The sequence below is a fragment of the Molossus molossus genome, unplaced genomic scaffold (genome assembly GCF_014108415.1).
Source record: "Molossus molossus isolate mMolMol1 unplaced genomic scaffold, mMolMol1.p scaffold_m16_p_3, whole genome shotgun sequence".
Taxonomy (NCBI): Eukaryota; Metazoa; Chordata; class Mammalia; order Chiroptera; family Molossidae; genus Molossus; species Molossus molossus.
The window spans coordinates 117,205,086-117,219,248 of record NW_023425366.1 but is presented as its reverse complement, the minus strand read 5'-3'; the positions used below and the strand labels follow the sequence as shown (position 1 = coordinate 117,219,248).

The 14,163-nt window shown below is 51.6% G+C and overlaps 2 protein-coding genes across 7 annotated transcripts in view; one reads left to right on the top strand and one right to left on the bottom strand.

Annotated features, from left to right (window-relative positions):
* Positions 1–414: 414 nt before the first annotated feature.
* On the top strand, positions 415–4,301 carry NUDT16L1 (nudix hydrolase 16 like 1). 4 transcript variants are annotated; one of them, XM_036279533.1, is made up of 4 exons: positions 415–575; positions 651–911; positions 1,648–1,870; positions 2,753–4,301. In XM_036279533.1, exons 1-3 carry the CDS (start codon positions 426–428, stop codon positions 1,867–1,869), a joined length of 633 nt encoding a protein of 210 aa, XP_036135426.1. In that variant the 5' UTR covers positions 415–425; the 3' UTR covers position 1,870; positions 2,753–4,301. The 4 variants fall into 4 exon arrangements, with proteins under 4 accessions (XP_036135426.1, XP_036135427.1, XP_036135425.1 ...); XM_036279534.1 differs by having other exon boundaries at positions 651–981; positions 1,648–4,297; XM_036279532.1 differs by having other exon boundaries at positions 1,648–4,293.
* ANKS3 (ankyrin repeat and sterile alpha motif domain containing 3) overlaps positions 3,580–14,163 on the bottom strand; it is a 40,187-nt gene continuing 29,603 nt past the window's right edge. For 2 of the 3 annotated variants that reach the window (XM_036279531.1, XM_036279529.1), the window contains exons 9-17: positions 13,816–13,925; positions 12,354–12,530; positions 6,796–6,920; positions 5,694–5,835; positions 5,097–5,269; positions 4,618–4,703; positions 4,024–4,107; positions 3,729–3,818; positions 3,580–3,654 (exon numbers count right to left, since the gene is read on the bottom strand). In XM_036279531.1, the coding sequence (XP_036135424.1) occupies positions 3,739–3,818; positions 4,024–4,107; positions 4,618–4,703; positions 5,097–5,269; positions 5,694–5,835; positions 6,796–6,920; positions 12,354–12,530; positions 13,816–13,925 (977 nt within the window). In that variant the 3' untranslated portion in view covers positions 3,580–3,654; positions 3,729–3,738. The remainder of the gene's footprint in view (positions 3,655–3,728; positions 3,819–4,023; positions 4,108–4,617; positions 4,704–5,096; positions 5,270–5,693; positions 5,836–6,795; positions 6,921–12,353; positions 12,531–13,815; positions 13,926–14,163) is intronic. The other variant, XM_036279530.1, reaches the window with a different exon arrangement.

The following is a 14,163-nucleotide window of genomic DNA, read 5'->3' as shown; positions in this document are numbered from 1 at the left end:
AGGCGCTGGGGGAAGGAACTCGACTCGGCCCCGCCAAGGGCGACATGATCTTTGGGGATCCCGCTGCCCTCCTTCGGACGAGCAGTCTTTCACTGCACCCACCCCACAGACTCCGAGGGCAACCGGTGGGAAGCCTGAAGTCCCTAGTTCCGGGTCGGGCTTGACTGGTGAGCACTCGAGCGCGGTACATCCCGGGCGGGCGCTGTGGTTCGAGGGCCAGCTCGGGGCTGGCGGCTATTGGGTGTAGCCGGTGCGCGCGTCCCTCCCTCTGCGCCTCTCAACGAAGCGTCGGCGCGTGGGCCCTGTCCCGATGCGCGACAGCGATTGGCGGAGAGGGCGCGGCCGCCCGTGGATTGGCCCGACGCGGCAGGAGCGGCCAGCGCACGCACCTAGGGGAGGTGCCCGCAGCGCGGGGCAGTGCCAAGATGTCGGCTACGGTGCCGGAGCTGAAGCAGATCAGCCGGGTGGAGGCGATGCGCCTGGGGCCGGGCTGGAGCCACTCCTGCCACGCCATGCTGTACGCCGCCAACCCTGGGCAGCTTTTCGGCCGCATCCCCATGCGCTTCTCGGTGCTGGTGAGGACGCGGGCTGGCGGACGAGGGCCGGGGCGCCGCTCGGACCCGCGCCCGTGACCCGGCGCTCCCTTGTAGATGCAGATGCGCTTCGATGGGCTGCTGGGCTTCCCCGGGGGCTTCGTGGACCGGCGCTTCTGGTCGTTGGAGGACGGACTGAACCGGGTGCTGGGCCTGGGCCTGGGCTGCCTGCGCCTCACCGAGGCCGACTACCTGAGCTCGCACCTGACCGAGGGCCCGCACCGCGTTGTGGCGCACCTGTACGCGCGGCAGCTGACGCTGGAGCAGCTGCACGCCGTGGAGATTAGCGCGGTTCACTCCCGCGACCACGGCCTGGAGGTGGGGCCGCCGCCCGGGTCCCGCCCCCCACCCTGGGGTTTGGCTCTGGCCCCGCGGAAGGCACCGATGGGTAACACGTCCTCCTGAGGGTCCCCTGGCCGGGCCGGGTGGGGTGTCACTGTCTGCAGCATCGGAGTGGGGGAGGGACCTGAGGTGCGGGTAGGAGGCTGGGGTTCCCTCGGGGCTGTGTTCCATCTGCCTTGCTGCCTGCCACTGCCAATCCTGGGGGTGGGGAGTGGGACTGGTTGGGGGAATGGGTTGGGGCGGGACCCGCTCGAGGTGGGAAATTGCTGAGCTGAAGGGGGAACTTGTAGGACTGGGAATGAGGGAGGTAGGGATCTCATGCTGCGAGGGTTGAAGGTTCTTGTCATTTGTGGGCTTTATGGTCTGGAAAGGCCGGGAGTGACACTTGGTGTGTTGGGGATTCGCCCGCTGCAAGGGGGAGCATGTAATGCGGACTGGGGGGCTTCCTGCCAGCGGATGGGAGGCTGGAACTTAAGGATGCAGAGGGTGGGAAATGCATGGGGTGGCCTTGAATCTTGCTTGGGGAGGAAAGGGCTGCACTGCTCCAAAGCAGCTGGCTGGCTTCTGCCTCACCAGACCCTGCCATAGTCTCCCACTGTCCTTGACAACCTGGCTTCCCTTCACCTAGCCTAGCAGCTCACAGGTCCCTCCTACCAGGGCTGTGCTCTTGGTGTGGAAGCCTGGTCCCAACCCTGGTCTCCTTTTGGTACAGGTGCTGGGGCTCGTGCGGGTCCCACTGTATACCCAGAAGGACCGAGTCGGTGGCTTTCCCAACTTCCTGAGCAATGCCTTCATCAGTACAGCTAAGTACCAGCTCCTCTTCGCCCTCAAGGTGCTCAACATGATGCCCGAGGAGAAGCTGGCTGAGGCTGTGGCTGCAGCCACTGAGAAGCAGAAGAAGGCCCTAGAGAAGCTGCTCCCATCTTCTTCCTGAGGTTGCTCCTGTACTGTGTCTTCATCCTCCCCTGGCTCTCTATCTGTGCCCAGGGGCTGAGAGAGGGCCCTGAAATCCTGTGGGCAGAGTGTGTCTTCTAGTGTGTATCTGTGTTTGTAACCTATTCTGACTGCATGGGGTGAGTGGGCACCTCATCTCCACTGCCTCAAGCAGTCATGGGGCCAGGTGGGACCTTCTCAGGTTGGTCAGTGGGTGGCTTAGGGGTGCTGGACCTGGCTGTCCAGGCTCAGGACATTCTCACCCACCTTGAGGCTCAAACCTGCCTCTCTGAGTTTCATGGGGTGGTGGTGGAGGCTCAGGTACTGCCTGATTTTCCAAGTGGGTAGGTGCACAGACACTTAGACCAGTGAGTAGTCAGTTCTCATGGAGGATGCCTTTGTCGCAGTTGACTCATTCTTACATCCTGTCCTCTGTGCCAGCCTCAGGGCCTAGAGGAGAGCCAGTTTGGGTAGGATGTTGTATTATTAATTTTAGCTGTTAGCTTTACTTGGATAGATTTCTTTTTATGTGTTGTGTGAACTATGGGTGAGGTTTCAAAACCACTTTAACCCCACTGGTGCTTGGTCTCCAAGGACAGTAAAGTGGCTCCTCCGCTGCTCTGTTTGGTCCTGACTGCAGGCCCAGGGCTGGGCACAGGAGGGTGTCCCCTTCTCCTACTATCTGGATACTTAAGAACAGGGCCAGGTCCAAAAGCACTAGGTGCCATTCAGAGTCAAGCTGCCAATGGCTTGGTCTGGGACTTCTGTGCTAAGACTGTCCACAAGAGGCGCCTTTTCTGGTCCTGGTGCTTTGGCTACACCTAGGCTGAGCCTGCTGTTCTTTCCTGTGCTTTGAAAGCCTCCTTTTCTCCATTCCCACTAAGGTCTGCAGGCAGCTCCCAAGGATGGTCTGGAAATACCCGCTGAGTGTGCAGAATGACAACAGCAAAGCCACCACAGGCAGGAAGGTCACCACTGGGGTCTCCTATGGCCCTATGTCTGGCAAAACTTCTCAGCGAAGCTACTGGAAAGTTTCCACAATGCCTGCCCAGCCTGGGCATCTGTCCACCTAACAGCCTCGATGTAGCAGCCACACTATTGGCAAAGGCACTTCACTCTGTAAATAAAATACCTGTACTTTGCTCTTCTCTTATTTCCTAGGGCATGAGGACATGCTTGGCTCTCCAGGTAGCTTCTATTGACTCATGGGGGCTCTAAGCAAAAGTAGCCTTAGCTGCAGGGGAAAGTAGGGCAGGAGGAGGTCACTAAGTCAGCCCCACTATGAGCACAGTGTTTTCTGTCCTGGCAGAGGAGGCCTGGGCCCCACCAGGTCACTGGGGCTGGGGATCCTGCATGGCTTGCTCCTTGCTTTGCTACATCAGCCAGTACTGCATGTCATGTGACCAGAACTGAGCCCCTTATGAGCTGATCTTACATTTTATTTTCCAGCAAATGACATACGCTGCCCAGGTGCCCCGTCCTCATCCATCAGGGCAAACCTGAATGTGGCGCCTGCAGTATCTGGGGACACACTCTCCCCAAGTCCCTGTCTGCTCTGGGCCTTACCACCAGGTTCAGGGCAAGGCCCTCATCCTGCCTCCATGGGGGCCTTGGTGCCACAGCCCGGTCCTGTCTCTCTGCCAGCTGCTCCCGGGGGGCCGATCCTCTGGCCCCAGGTGGGGCCTGGGCTGCTGCAACTGCCCGTTCACTGCCCTCCTGTCCTCCGGGCACACAGCTTCAGGGTGGATCAGTCACCCAACGTCAGACTGAGAAGAAAAAGGGAGGACTGCAGTGGGAATTCACTCAGGTCCCAGCAGAGCCTGCTGTCCCAGCTTGGATCCTGAGCTGGCCGACACTCACCGTTCCTCTGCTAAGGCTCCCGCCAGTTCTCTTTCCCATTCAGCACCTGCAGCTTCTCCAGACCCTGGGTCACTGAGCACAGCACTTGCCCTGAAGATGGGAACAGAAGAGTCTGCTTTACAAGTCTGGGCAGCGGTGGGAAGCAGGGGTGCACTAGGAATGGATGACCTGGAAGGTTAGTAGGTTGTAGTGGGGCTGCCCTAGGGAGTTCTGAGCTGACAGGGCTTTTCCTGTTACTCTAAGTCTGGTCCCTGGGTGGGGGCAAGGGTCACTGGCTGCCCTCCCAGAGACTCACCCATCTCATGGACTCGATCCTCCAATGTTCCTGACAGCTCGGGGAGGCTCAGGGCCTGCAAGGAAGCCTGCCAGCCTTTGGAGTCTGTGGGGCAGAGGGCTGGGTAAGCCTGGTGCCTGTGTGCTCACAGGCCCTGCCTTTGTCCTGAGCTGCCGTGACCAGGAAACACTCAACTGTCACTGCCCACATGACTCCCCTTGTTACCTCAAAATGTGTCCTCCTGCTTGTTGACAAAAGTACTAACTGCTAGTCAGAGCCTGGCCCCAGAAATGGAATTGTGGGTGTCATTAGCTTCTTGTGAGGCTATGCCCTGGGATGGACCAGCCTGGGCCCCAATTGGAGGCTATAGAAGTCACTTGAAGTCTTGGACAGCACAAGCTCTCAGCCCGAGACCCAAGGGCTTTGCCTGCCACCACCAGGAAGGACAGGAAGGAAATGGGATGGGGAGGACAGGGTGCCCTCACCCTAGAGTCCGGGATTGTGTTTACAAAGGGGACCTAGGAGTATAAATGTGATAACTGCTGACACAAGTGGTAAAACCGAGCCCAAGGAGGATCTCTACCCAGTCCTGGGCCCGGACACTGCTCTCCTTACCTGCTGTGGGGAGGGCTGGGCCTAGAGTGGCCCCAAGGGGGAACTCGTCTCGCTTCACTCGGGCCGACAGCTCAGCCTGACAGGCTCTGCAGGACATAAGACCAAGTGCTGGTGAGGGGAGAGCCTGGCAACTGCTTCCCAGGGCCCCAGAGTGCAGGGGGCAACAGGTACCCCACTTCCCTGAGTGTAAGGTGGAGCTCTGCCCTGTCCCCGCAGCCCACCTTCCTGGACTTGGCAAGCACCCCAGGCACCCACTCACACTGACAAGCTCTCAGCCCAAGACCCAGGCAGAGAGCTGCTGTTGAGTATGTATGTTTTCAGGGGCCTACTTCTGCCTACTCTACCCTGCAGGGAGAAGCAGCCAGAATGAAGTGGAGGAGTGGGTGGTTGGTTGGGCATGACCCCAAGAGGCCCTGAAAGCAAGTCCTTGGTTTGAAGAATCTAGAGGGAACTCAAGACCAGTTCAGGTGCCTACTCACTGTAGCTGGTCCAGGATGAGAGCAGCATCCCGGGCCAGGGCCCAGGTCTCCTGCAGCTGGGCAAGGATGTCCTTGCGGGTGCTGTCCTGCTCCAGGAGGCAACTCTCCACCACCGCTCGCAGCTCCTGCTCCTGGGATACCTGACCCCGCATGGCCTCCACCTCCTCACAGCGCTGGATAGGGAGAGGTGGAAGGTGGGGCTGGTAGGCAGGCAAGGGGACCAAAGATGCAGGAGACCAGGCCACCAGGCCACCAGGCCACGGCTGGGAACCACCCTGTCCTCCCTCTCCTGGAATGAGAGGGTCTTTCTCTACCTCTCCTGCTTTTGGTCCCTTCCTGTGAGCCTTCTGGGGTCCACACCAGCCTGTTCTCTGGCCTCACCTTATCTCTTCTCTCTTGTGTCCATGACCTCACACCTAATGTCCCATACCTTTCTGAGCCTTCCTGTGGGCCTGCCTGCACATCTCCGCTTCAGGGTAGGAGCTGTAATGCTTTCTGCCCTCACTGTCCTCTCACCCACTGTGTCTTCTACAGGTGTGTCTCCAGACATCTCTCTTGCCATTTCTGCACGTCCCCTCCCTTCCCCTTCCCACCTACTTTGTGCAGCTGGATGGCAAGCTCCTGCATCTCCGCTTCCAGCCTGTCAGCATAGGCCAGCTCCAGGGCATCACTGGGGGGGCGGGCACTGCTGTGCCAGCGGGCGATGGCAGAAGTCATCTTTCTCTTGGGTCCAAACAGCCTGCAGGGGAAATGAGAAAAGGACTTGGATCAGCATTTGTCATGTGCCTGGAAGCTCCACGGACCATCCTTCCATCAAGATGGTTCCCCTAGGAAAGATCTCAGCCTTGAGGGGAGAGTGGCCCTGGGACCCTGCAGCAGAGGACAGAAACAAAGGTGACCTGCCTGGCCGGTGTGGATCAGTGTATTGAGCATTATCTCGTAGACTCAGAGGTCCCGGTTCAATTCCCATTCAGGGCACATGCCTGGGTTTCAGACTTGATCCCCAGGAGGGGACATGCAGGAAGCAGCCAATTAATTTTTCTCACGTCAATGTTTCTCTCTCCTCTTAAAAAAAAATTGCCCTGGCCGGTTTGGCTCAGTGGTCAGAGCGTCAGCCTGCGGTCCAGAGAGACCCAGGTTCGGATCCCGCTAAGAGCATGTACCTCGGTTGCAGTTTGTCCCCGGCCCTGGTTGGGTCGTGCGGGTGGCAACCACTGGATGTGTTCCTTTCACGACGATGTTTCTCTCTCCTCTCACCCACTCTATCTGAACAAAAAATGGAAAAATGTCCTTGGGTGAGGATAAAAAAAAAATCAACAAAAACAGGTGATGACCTCACTGGAGATCCGCCCCCCCCCCCCAACCTGGTCCCCTTTCCAGCCAGGCTGCTGCTTTCACTACACAGAGAACTCAACCAGCCAGGTCCAGCTCTGTATGACTGTCTGCCAACTTGGAAAGCTCTCAAAAGTGAACAGGCAGAAAACGTCTGGGTGCCCTGAACACAGCACTGAGCAGGCCTGCTTGGGAAGCTAGGAGCAGCTGCTGGAAATGGAGCAAGGACAGCTGACTTCAGGAAGAAAGCAGACCTCTAGAGGTCAGCTCTTTCTCTCTGAATGTTGGGAAGCTGCAACATCAGTGGGTGCCAGGACTCTGGCTGAAACAAAGGGCATGCAGCCACAGAAGGCCACTCTGGACTCACGTGATGCCGATTTCCTTTAGGTCGCTCTCAGTGAGGGTTAGGAAGATTCGAAGGTCCACGTCCTGTTCCTCGAACAGCTGTAGGTACTTCAGACATCCAATCTGCTCCAGCAGTGTGGCAAGGTCCTAGAGGGCAGAGCAGCCAGCACAGGTCAGAGGATGGGAAAGGCACAAAGACATGGGGACAAAAAAAAAAGCACACGATGCAAGGCGGAGCCACTTTTCTCCTGCTAAGTGTGTATTTGTGAAGTCACTTTTGAAAAAAAAATTTTCTTTATTGATTTCAGAAAGAGGAAGGGAGAGAGAGAGAGGTAGAAACATCAGTGAGAGAGAACATTGATTTGCTGCTTCCTGTGTGCCTCCCCCTGGGGAATTGGCCCACAATCTGAGCATGTGTCCTGACCCGGAATCAACCAGCGACCTCTTGGTGCATGGGTCAACACTCAACCACTGAGCCACACTGGTCCAGCTGAGGTGTAGCTATTTTTATTTATTTATTTTTATTATTTTTTTTATCTTTATTGTTGAATGTATTACAGATGTTCCTCATTTTTCCCCCAATGACCCCCTCCTTCCCACTCCCATCTCCCTCCTGCTTTTTCCCACACTGTTGTCTGTGTCCATTGGTTATGCATATAAGTTCTTTGGTTTATTTCTTCCCACCTCCCAAACCCTTTCCCTTTGAGGTTTGTCAGTCTAGCAATGAATTTGTACTTCTTAATCCCTTCACCTTTTTCACCTATTCCCCCAACCCCCCTCCCATCTGGCAACCAACAAAATGTTCTCTGTATCTATGAGAATGTTTCTGTTCTGCCTGTTCATTTTGTTCGTAGATTCCATTGTCGATACATATATATTCATTGCCATTTTGTTTGTTCATATATTTTATCTTTTTCTTCATCATTTCATATAATAACGGTTTGGTGGTGATGAACTCCTTTAACTTTTTCTTGTCTGGGAAACTCTTTATATGGCCATTGATTCTAAATGACAGCTTTGCAGGATAGAGTAATCTAGTTGTAGGTTCTTGCTTTTCATCACTCTGAATATTTCTTGCCACTCCCTTCTGGCCTGCAGTTTCTTTTGAGAAATCAGCTGACAGTCTTATGGGAACCCCCTTGTAGGTAACTAACTGCTTTTCTCTTGCTGCTTTTAAGATTCTCTCTTGTCTTGAACCTTTTGCATTTTGATGATAATGTGTCTTGGTGTGGGCCTCTTGGGGTTCATCTTGTTTGGAACTCTCTGCTTCCTGGACTTGTATGTCTGTTTCCTTCACCAAGTTAGGGACGTTTTCTGCCATTATTGTTTCAAATAGGTTTTCAATTTCTTGTTCTCTCTTTTCTCCTTCTGGCACCCCCAAGATGCGAATGTTGGCACGCTTGAAGTTGTCCCAGAGGCTCCTTACACTATCCTCATTTTTTTGGATTCTTTTTTCTTTTTGCTGTTCTGATTGGGTGTTTTTTGCTTCCTTATATTCCAAATCAATGGTTTGCTTCTTGGCTTTACCTACTCTACTACTGAATCTGTGTAAATTATTCTTTATTTCAGTTAATACCTCCGTCATTTCTGACTGTGCCTCCTTCATTTCTGACTGGTCCTTTTTTATGGTCTTGAGGCCTTCACTAAGTTCGCTGAGGTTCTCACTAAGTTCATTGATCATCCTTATAAGCAGTATTTTGAACTCAGCATCTGTTAGGTTGCTCATCTCCATTTTGCTTAGTTCATTTCCTGGGGTTTTGTTCTGTTCTTTCATTTGTGACCAGTTTCTTTGTCTGATTTTTACTGCCTCCCTGTGTTTGTTTCTGTGTATTACTTAACAAGAAGTATGGGGCTGAGACCAGATGCTGCTTGAGAGATTTTAGGAAAATCTGAAGCAGGATCCAAAACAGACCAATCCTACAGTAAAGCCATTGGAAACAGCTTGGGTGGGCCTGAAAGTTGGGTGGGGTGGGGCCTCAGGGAATCACCAGGGTGGGGCAACCAGTGTGAGCCAGATTGCTGGAGTCCCAGATATGGCAGCCATCTGCCACCCAGGGAAGGGCTCACCAAAGGAACAAAGGCCTCTGACAGCACATCTGTCCCAGAGGAAGCCTCCTCTCCAATGCCAAACAGTTCAGTTCTTCCCTGTATGTCTCTGGTGCCCCTCGAGCTTCCTCCCCTCCAAGCTTAGAGGGAGTGAGTCCAATAAGTCCCCATGTGGGCCCTTTAAGAGGAGCTGCCTGGCCCTGGCCAGTTTGGCTCAGCGGTTAGAGCGTCGGCCTGCGGTCCGGAGAGACCCGGGTTCGGTTCCCGCTAAGGGCACGTACTTCGGTTGCAGTTTGTCCCCGGCCCTGGTTGGTCATGCGGGTGGCAGCCACTCGATGTGTCCCTTCACATCGATGTTTCTCTCTCTCTCTCCCTCCCACTCTATCTGTACAAAAAATGGAAAAATATCCTCAGGTGAGGATAAAAAAAAAAAAAGAGGAGCTGCCTGGGGCTCCAGCCGCCTCAGCGTCTCTGAGCCTCAGTTCCTACTGGTTTTTCCAGCCAGAAGTTATTGGGACTTCTCTTCCTGGCACTGAAACCCTGAGCAGGGCACCTGGTGTGGGTCAGGGACCCCTCAGTCCTCAGGGAGAACCTTCCCAGCTGAGGTACCCTCCTGATTTTTACCCACCACACACGGGTGTGGGACCAGCTCCTCCACCTCTGCCCCTCCTACCAGTCTCGATGAGGCTGCTTCTTTAATTCTGTAGTTGTAGGATTTCCATTCAGCTTGATTTCAGGTGGTTTTGAATGATGGTTGTTCTGTAGTTTAGTTGTAACTTTGATGTGGTTGTGGGAGGATGCGATTCCGCGTTTACCTACACCGCCACCAGAAGTCGGTGTGGCTATTTTTAAAACATAGTCCCTGCTTTCATCTCCCTCCTCTCCTGGAGCACCTACATGTGCATGTTGGTATGCCTGGTGGTGTCTCCCAGGATTCTGTGCATGTTTCTTCATTCTTTTTGTTTCTCAAATTGTGTAATCTCAACTGGTCTATGTCAAATTTTCTGATTCTTCTGCATGCTCAAGTCTGCTCTTAAGCCCCTTCAGTGAAATTTCCATGTTATCTATTACACCTTTGAACTCCAGAATTTCTATTTGGTTCATTTTTATTTCTATCACTTCCTTTTTTTAAAAAAAAATTCTCACCTGAGGATATTTTCCATTTATCTTTAGATGGAATGGGAAGGGGAAAGAGATACATCATCGATTGGTTGCCTTCTGCACAACCCCAACCAGGGCTGGGGAACAAACCACAACCAAGTTACGTGCCCTTGACTGTAATCGAACTCAAGACTGGTCCTTGGGCCAATGCTCTACCCTTGAGCCAAACTGGCCAGGGCTCTACCACTTTCTTGATATTCTCTATTTAGATGTGGTTTCCTTTAGTTCTGTGAAAAAATATATATCTGTATACATATATTTTTTTGGTACATGCCCCTAGTGGGAACTGAACCCGGGACTCTTTGGTCCGCAGGCCAACGCTCCAACCACTGAGCCAAACTAGCCAGGGCTGAACATATTTCTAAAAGCTTATTTAAAGTCCAGTGTCTGGGCTTCCTCAGGGACAGCTTCTACTACTACTGCCTTTTCTTATAATGAGTCATACTTTCTTGTTCTCTGCATATCTTTTTTTCTGTTGAAAACTGGACATTTTAATGTGGGAACTCTGGAGATCCAATTCTTCTCCCTCTGTGGTTTGTTGTCTGTATTCGTCTGGTTTGTGGCCACTGAATTCTCTGCTCAGTCAGCTTGGGGGTCAGCTGAGGACTGGACAGAGCTCTCCTTAAACACCAGAACCAGTAAATCTCCAGTCTTTGCCAAATAGCTCTTTGCTTGTTGGGGTACATCACCACTCAGCTAGGCAGATGACAGTTCTGTCCTAGCCTTTGCTTCCTGTTTGCTCAAAGCCTCAAGATCATCAGAGGTACTCTCAGGTCTTTCCTGACCATACACAGTCTGGACCATGTGTGTGGCCTCTTAGATTGCCAGGAGTAAGTCAGAGCTTTTCAAAGCTCCCATGGACATCTCCTTCCCCAGCTTTTCCTTTTAAGCTCTGTGGCTAATCTTTACACCTCAAATATTATCCAACACCTCAGATAGCTGCAAAGTTAAAACACTTCCCTGTAATTATTTTCAACACACATCCCTTCGCTTTTGGTGTTGAGTAGACAAGCTCTGAGTTGAGTCAAATACAGCCTCGTAAACATGTCTTCTAGGAAACTGTTAGACAGGTCCAGTGATGCCAGTTCTTTGAGAATGAAACTGAGAGCACTCCAGCTCTGCTCTGCCCCCTCCAGTGGCTGTCACAGCTACCCTGGCATTGGACAGTGAAAGAATGGGACTAGGGCAAGTTAAAAAGCTAAAAGTTTATATTTCTCAGATTCAGCCACTTCTCTTGAATAAAGATTCTCTAGGCTGCTGCAAGCCTTTAGTTGATTCAAAATTCTGAATAAATTCTGACCACTCTTGCCAATTTTATTATTCTTTTTTTATCTTCACCTAAGGATATTTTTCCATTGATTTTTTTTTTTAGATAGAGTGGGAGGGAGGGAGGTAGAGAGACAGAGAGAGAGAAACACTGATGTCAGAGACATATTGTTTGCCTCTTGCATGACCCCGACTGGGGCCAGGGAGCGAACCCACAACAAGGTACATGTCCTTGACTGGGAATCAAACCAGCGACTCTTTGGTCTACAGGCCGATGCTCTAACTGCTGAGCCAAACCAGCCATAGCCACTTTGGCCAGTTTTCATGTTGCCTTTAATGGAGGAGCAAAATTGCAAAGGTTTTATTCCACCATTTTTCTCAACCTACTTTCTGAAACAGCTTTTAGATCCCACCAGCTCTCCAATCAACATTCATGAAAGACTCGAATGGCGCAGCTGCTTGCACAACCTGGGAATACAGGCCCTGGAGATAGCTCCCAGAGGGTGTGGTGGGGGGAGTGCAAGGAAAGCCAGGGAGATCATAGGCTTCTACTGAACAGCAGAGTTGTGACTTGAACAAGTAAATGGCAAGTACTTACCTGACTTTCATCTTTGTACCATCTATGCCCACTGAGGGCAAGAGAACTCAATAAACACATCAGACAGTTGAGCTGCTATGTCCACCTGTAAGCCCTAAGAAACTGCTTAGCCAGAGTGACCCATAATGAGGCAGAAACAGCAATTTTCATTATGTCCATACTATGTCCCACTTTATCTCTGCTTCACCTGCATCTTGTCACTTGAGTCCTGAAAGCAACTTTGCTGTTTTTCTCCTCCCCAGGCTCAGGGGGGCTATTCAAGTATGAAAAACAAAGGGAGAGACAGATCCTTCCTGTGGGAAAGGACTAACACAAACCCTGCAACCGGCACCTCCAGCCTTCGGAATCCTCCCAGCCCAAGAAGCTTTACAGGTCATCTGGGGAAAAGCCACCACACCCCCTTCTCTCCACAGTGTCTGGCCCATTATAAGTACACAATACATGCTTTACAATCACAACGAACGCCATCTTTCTAAGAGTGCAACCACCAGTTTCACAGATGGTCTTACCTGGGGTCCTGAATAGGGGAACCTCTCAGTCTTGGGGATAGATCCTGGAGAACAGGCTGCCCCGGAAGTCCCGGTACTGGGAGGCCACTGGTTGTCACTATTGCTGTAGCGATTCTTGATCTTCACATAACTTTTAGTTTGTTTGCGAACTGAGCTTTTACGTGCATTATCTGAATCCTGTGGCAAGAGGTGTGTGTTTAAAGTAACATTGAAAGACTAACGATCAGGGAAATACAAATTAAAACCACAATGAGATATCACCTCACACCTGTCAGATGGCTATCATCAGAAATTAACAAGCAACAAGTGTTGGTGAAGATGTGGACAAAAGGGAACCCTCACACACTGTCAGTGGGATTGTAAATTGGTACAGCCACTGTGGAAAACAGTAGGGAGATTCCTGGTAAAATTAAAAATATCGCTGCCACATGATCCAGCAATTCCACATTCTGAAGAAGAAAACACTTATTCGAAAAGATATATGCACCCCTATGTTCAACAGATGAATGGATAAAGAAGATATGACACATAATAATGGAATATTTCTCAGCTATAAAAAAATAAAATCTTATATTTTTAACAACATGGGTGGCCCTAGATGGTATTATGTTAAGTGAAATAAGTCAGACAAAGAAATACCATATGATTTCACTTAATATATAACTCCAAAAAAATAAAACAGAAACAGATCTATAGATATAGAGAACAAGCTAATGATTGCCAAAGGGGAGAGGAGTGGAGGAACAGGAATAAAAGAAAGTTTAGAGGGCCCTGGCCAGTTTGGTTCAGTGGTAAAGCATTGGCCCGTGGACCAAAGAGTCACCGGTTTGACTCCAGTCAAGGGCACGTACCTCGGTTGCGGGTCGGCCCCGGCCCTGGTCGGGGTTGTGCGAGAGGCAACCAGTCGATGTATCCTTCTTACATTGATATTTCTCTCTCTCTCTCTCCTTCTCTCCTACTCTATCTGAAATAAAAAAATTCCTTGAGTGAGAATTAAAAAAAAAAAGTATAGAGGAAGAGTGCATCAGCTTTGGGGTCAGCTCTTACTAAGTAGTTATGAAAGCTTGGCCAAATCCCTTACAAAAAAACAGAACCAAAAACAAACACCCACAACAGAATAGCTCAAAAAATAAAGTAACACTGAAAGTCTTGCAGCTGACGTGGCTGTGTCCAAACTCCTCTCTGCCCCATGACTCCAGCTTCTACTCTCAATCCGTGCCACTTTCCTCACAGCGTGGGTAAGATTTGAACTCCCCACCTGCCACAGAGAGGCTTCTTCCGAGATAACCTAAACCCAGGCGATTCTCCTAGAGGGTGGCCCCAAACCTTGTATGTCCTAGCACATCACAGACATGCATTAAGTCCTTGTTATGAGACTCATCCATCTCAAATGAACTGTTAGCGTCCCCCATGACACCAAGGAAGGGGAGGGAGATGAGAGAGAAGAAATAAGAAGCCTCACCTCATTGCTCTCCAAAGAGGCCTCACTGCTAACTCCTGGGGCTCTTGCCAGGCCCTCGCTGCTGCTGCTGCTCCGCACAGCCCCAAGGTGGGCACTGAAGGCCTGCTCTTCTGACAACGGTGAAGACAAGGATGCCTGACTACAGGTCTCATGCGCAGTGACTCCCCAGAGCTTGAGCTGTTTCATGCACAGCACTCATCAACCCCTCAGATAGTTTACTGTGTTCTGTTTCGTGCTGACTGCCTGGCCTGAGCCCTCCCCTCCCCTCTACACACACAGGCAGGGTTTCTGTCTGTTCTGTTCACTAGTAAATCCAAGCATTTAAAACAATGCCTGGCACACAGGGCA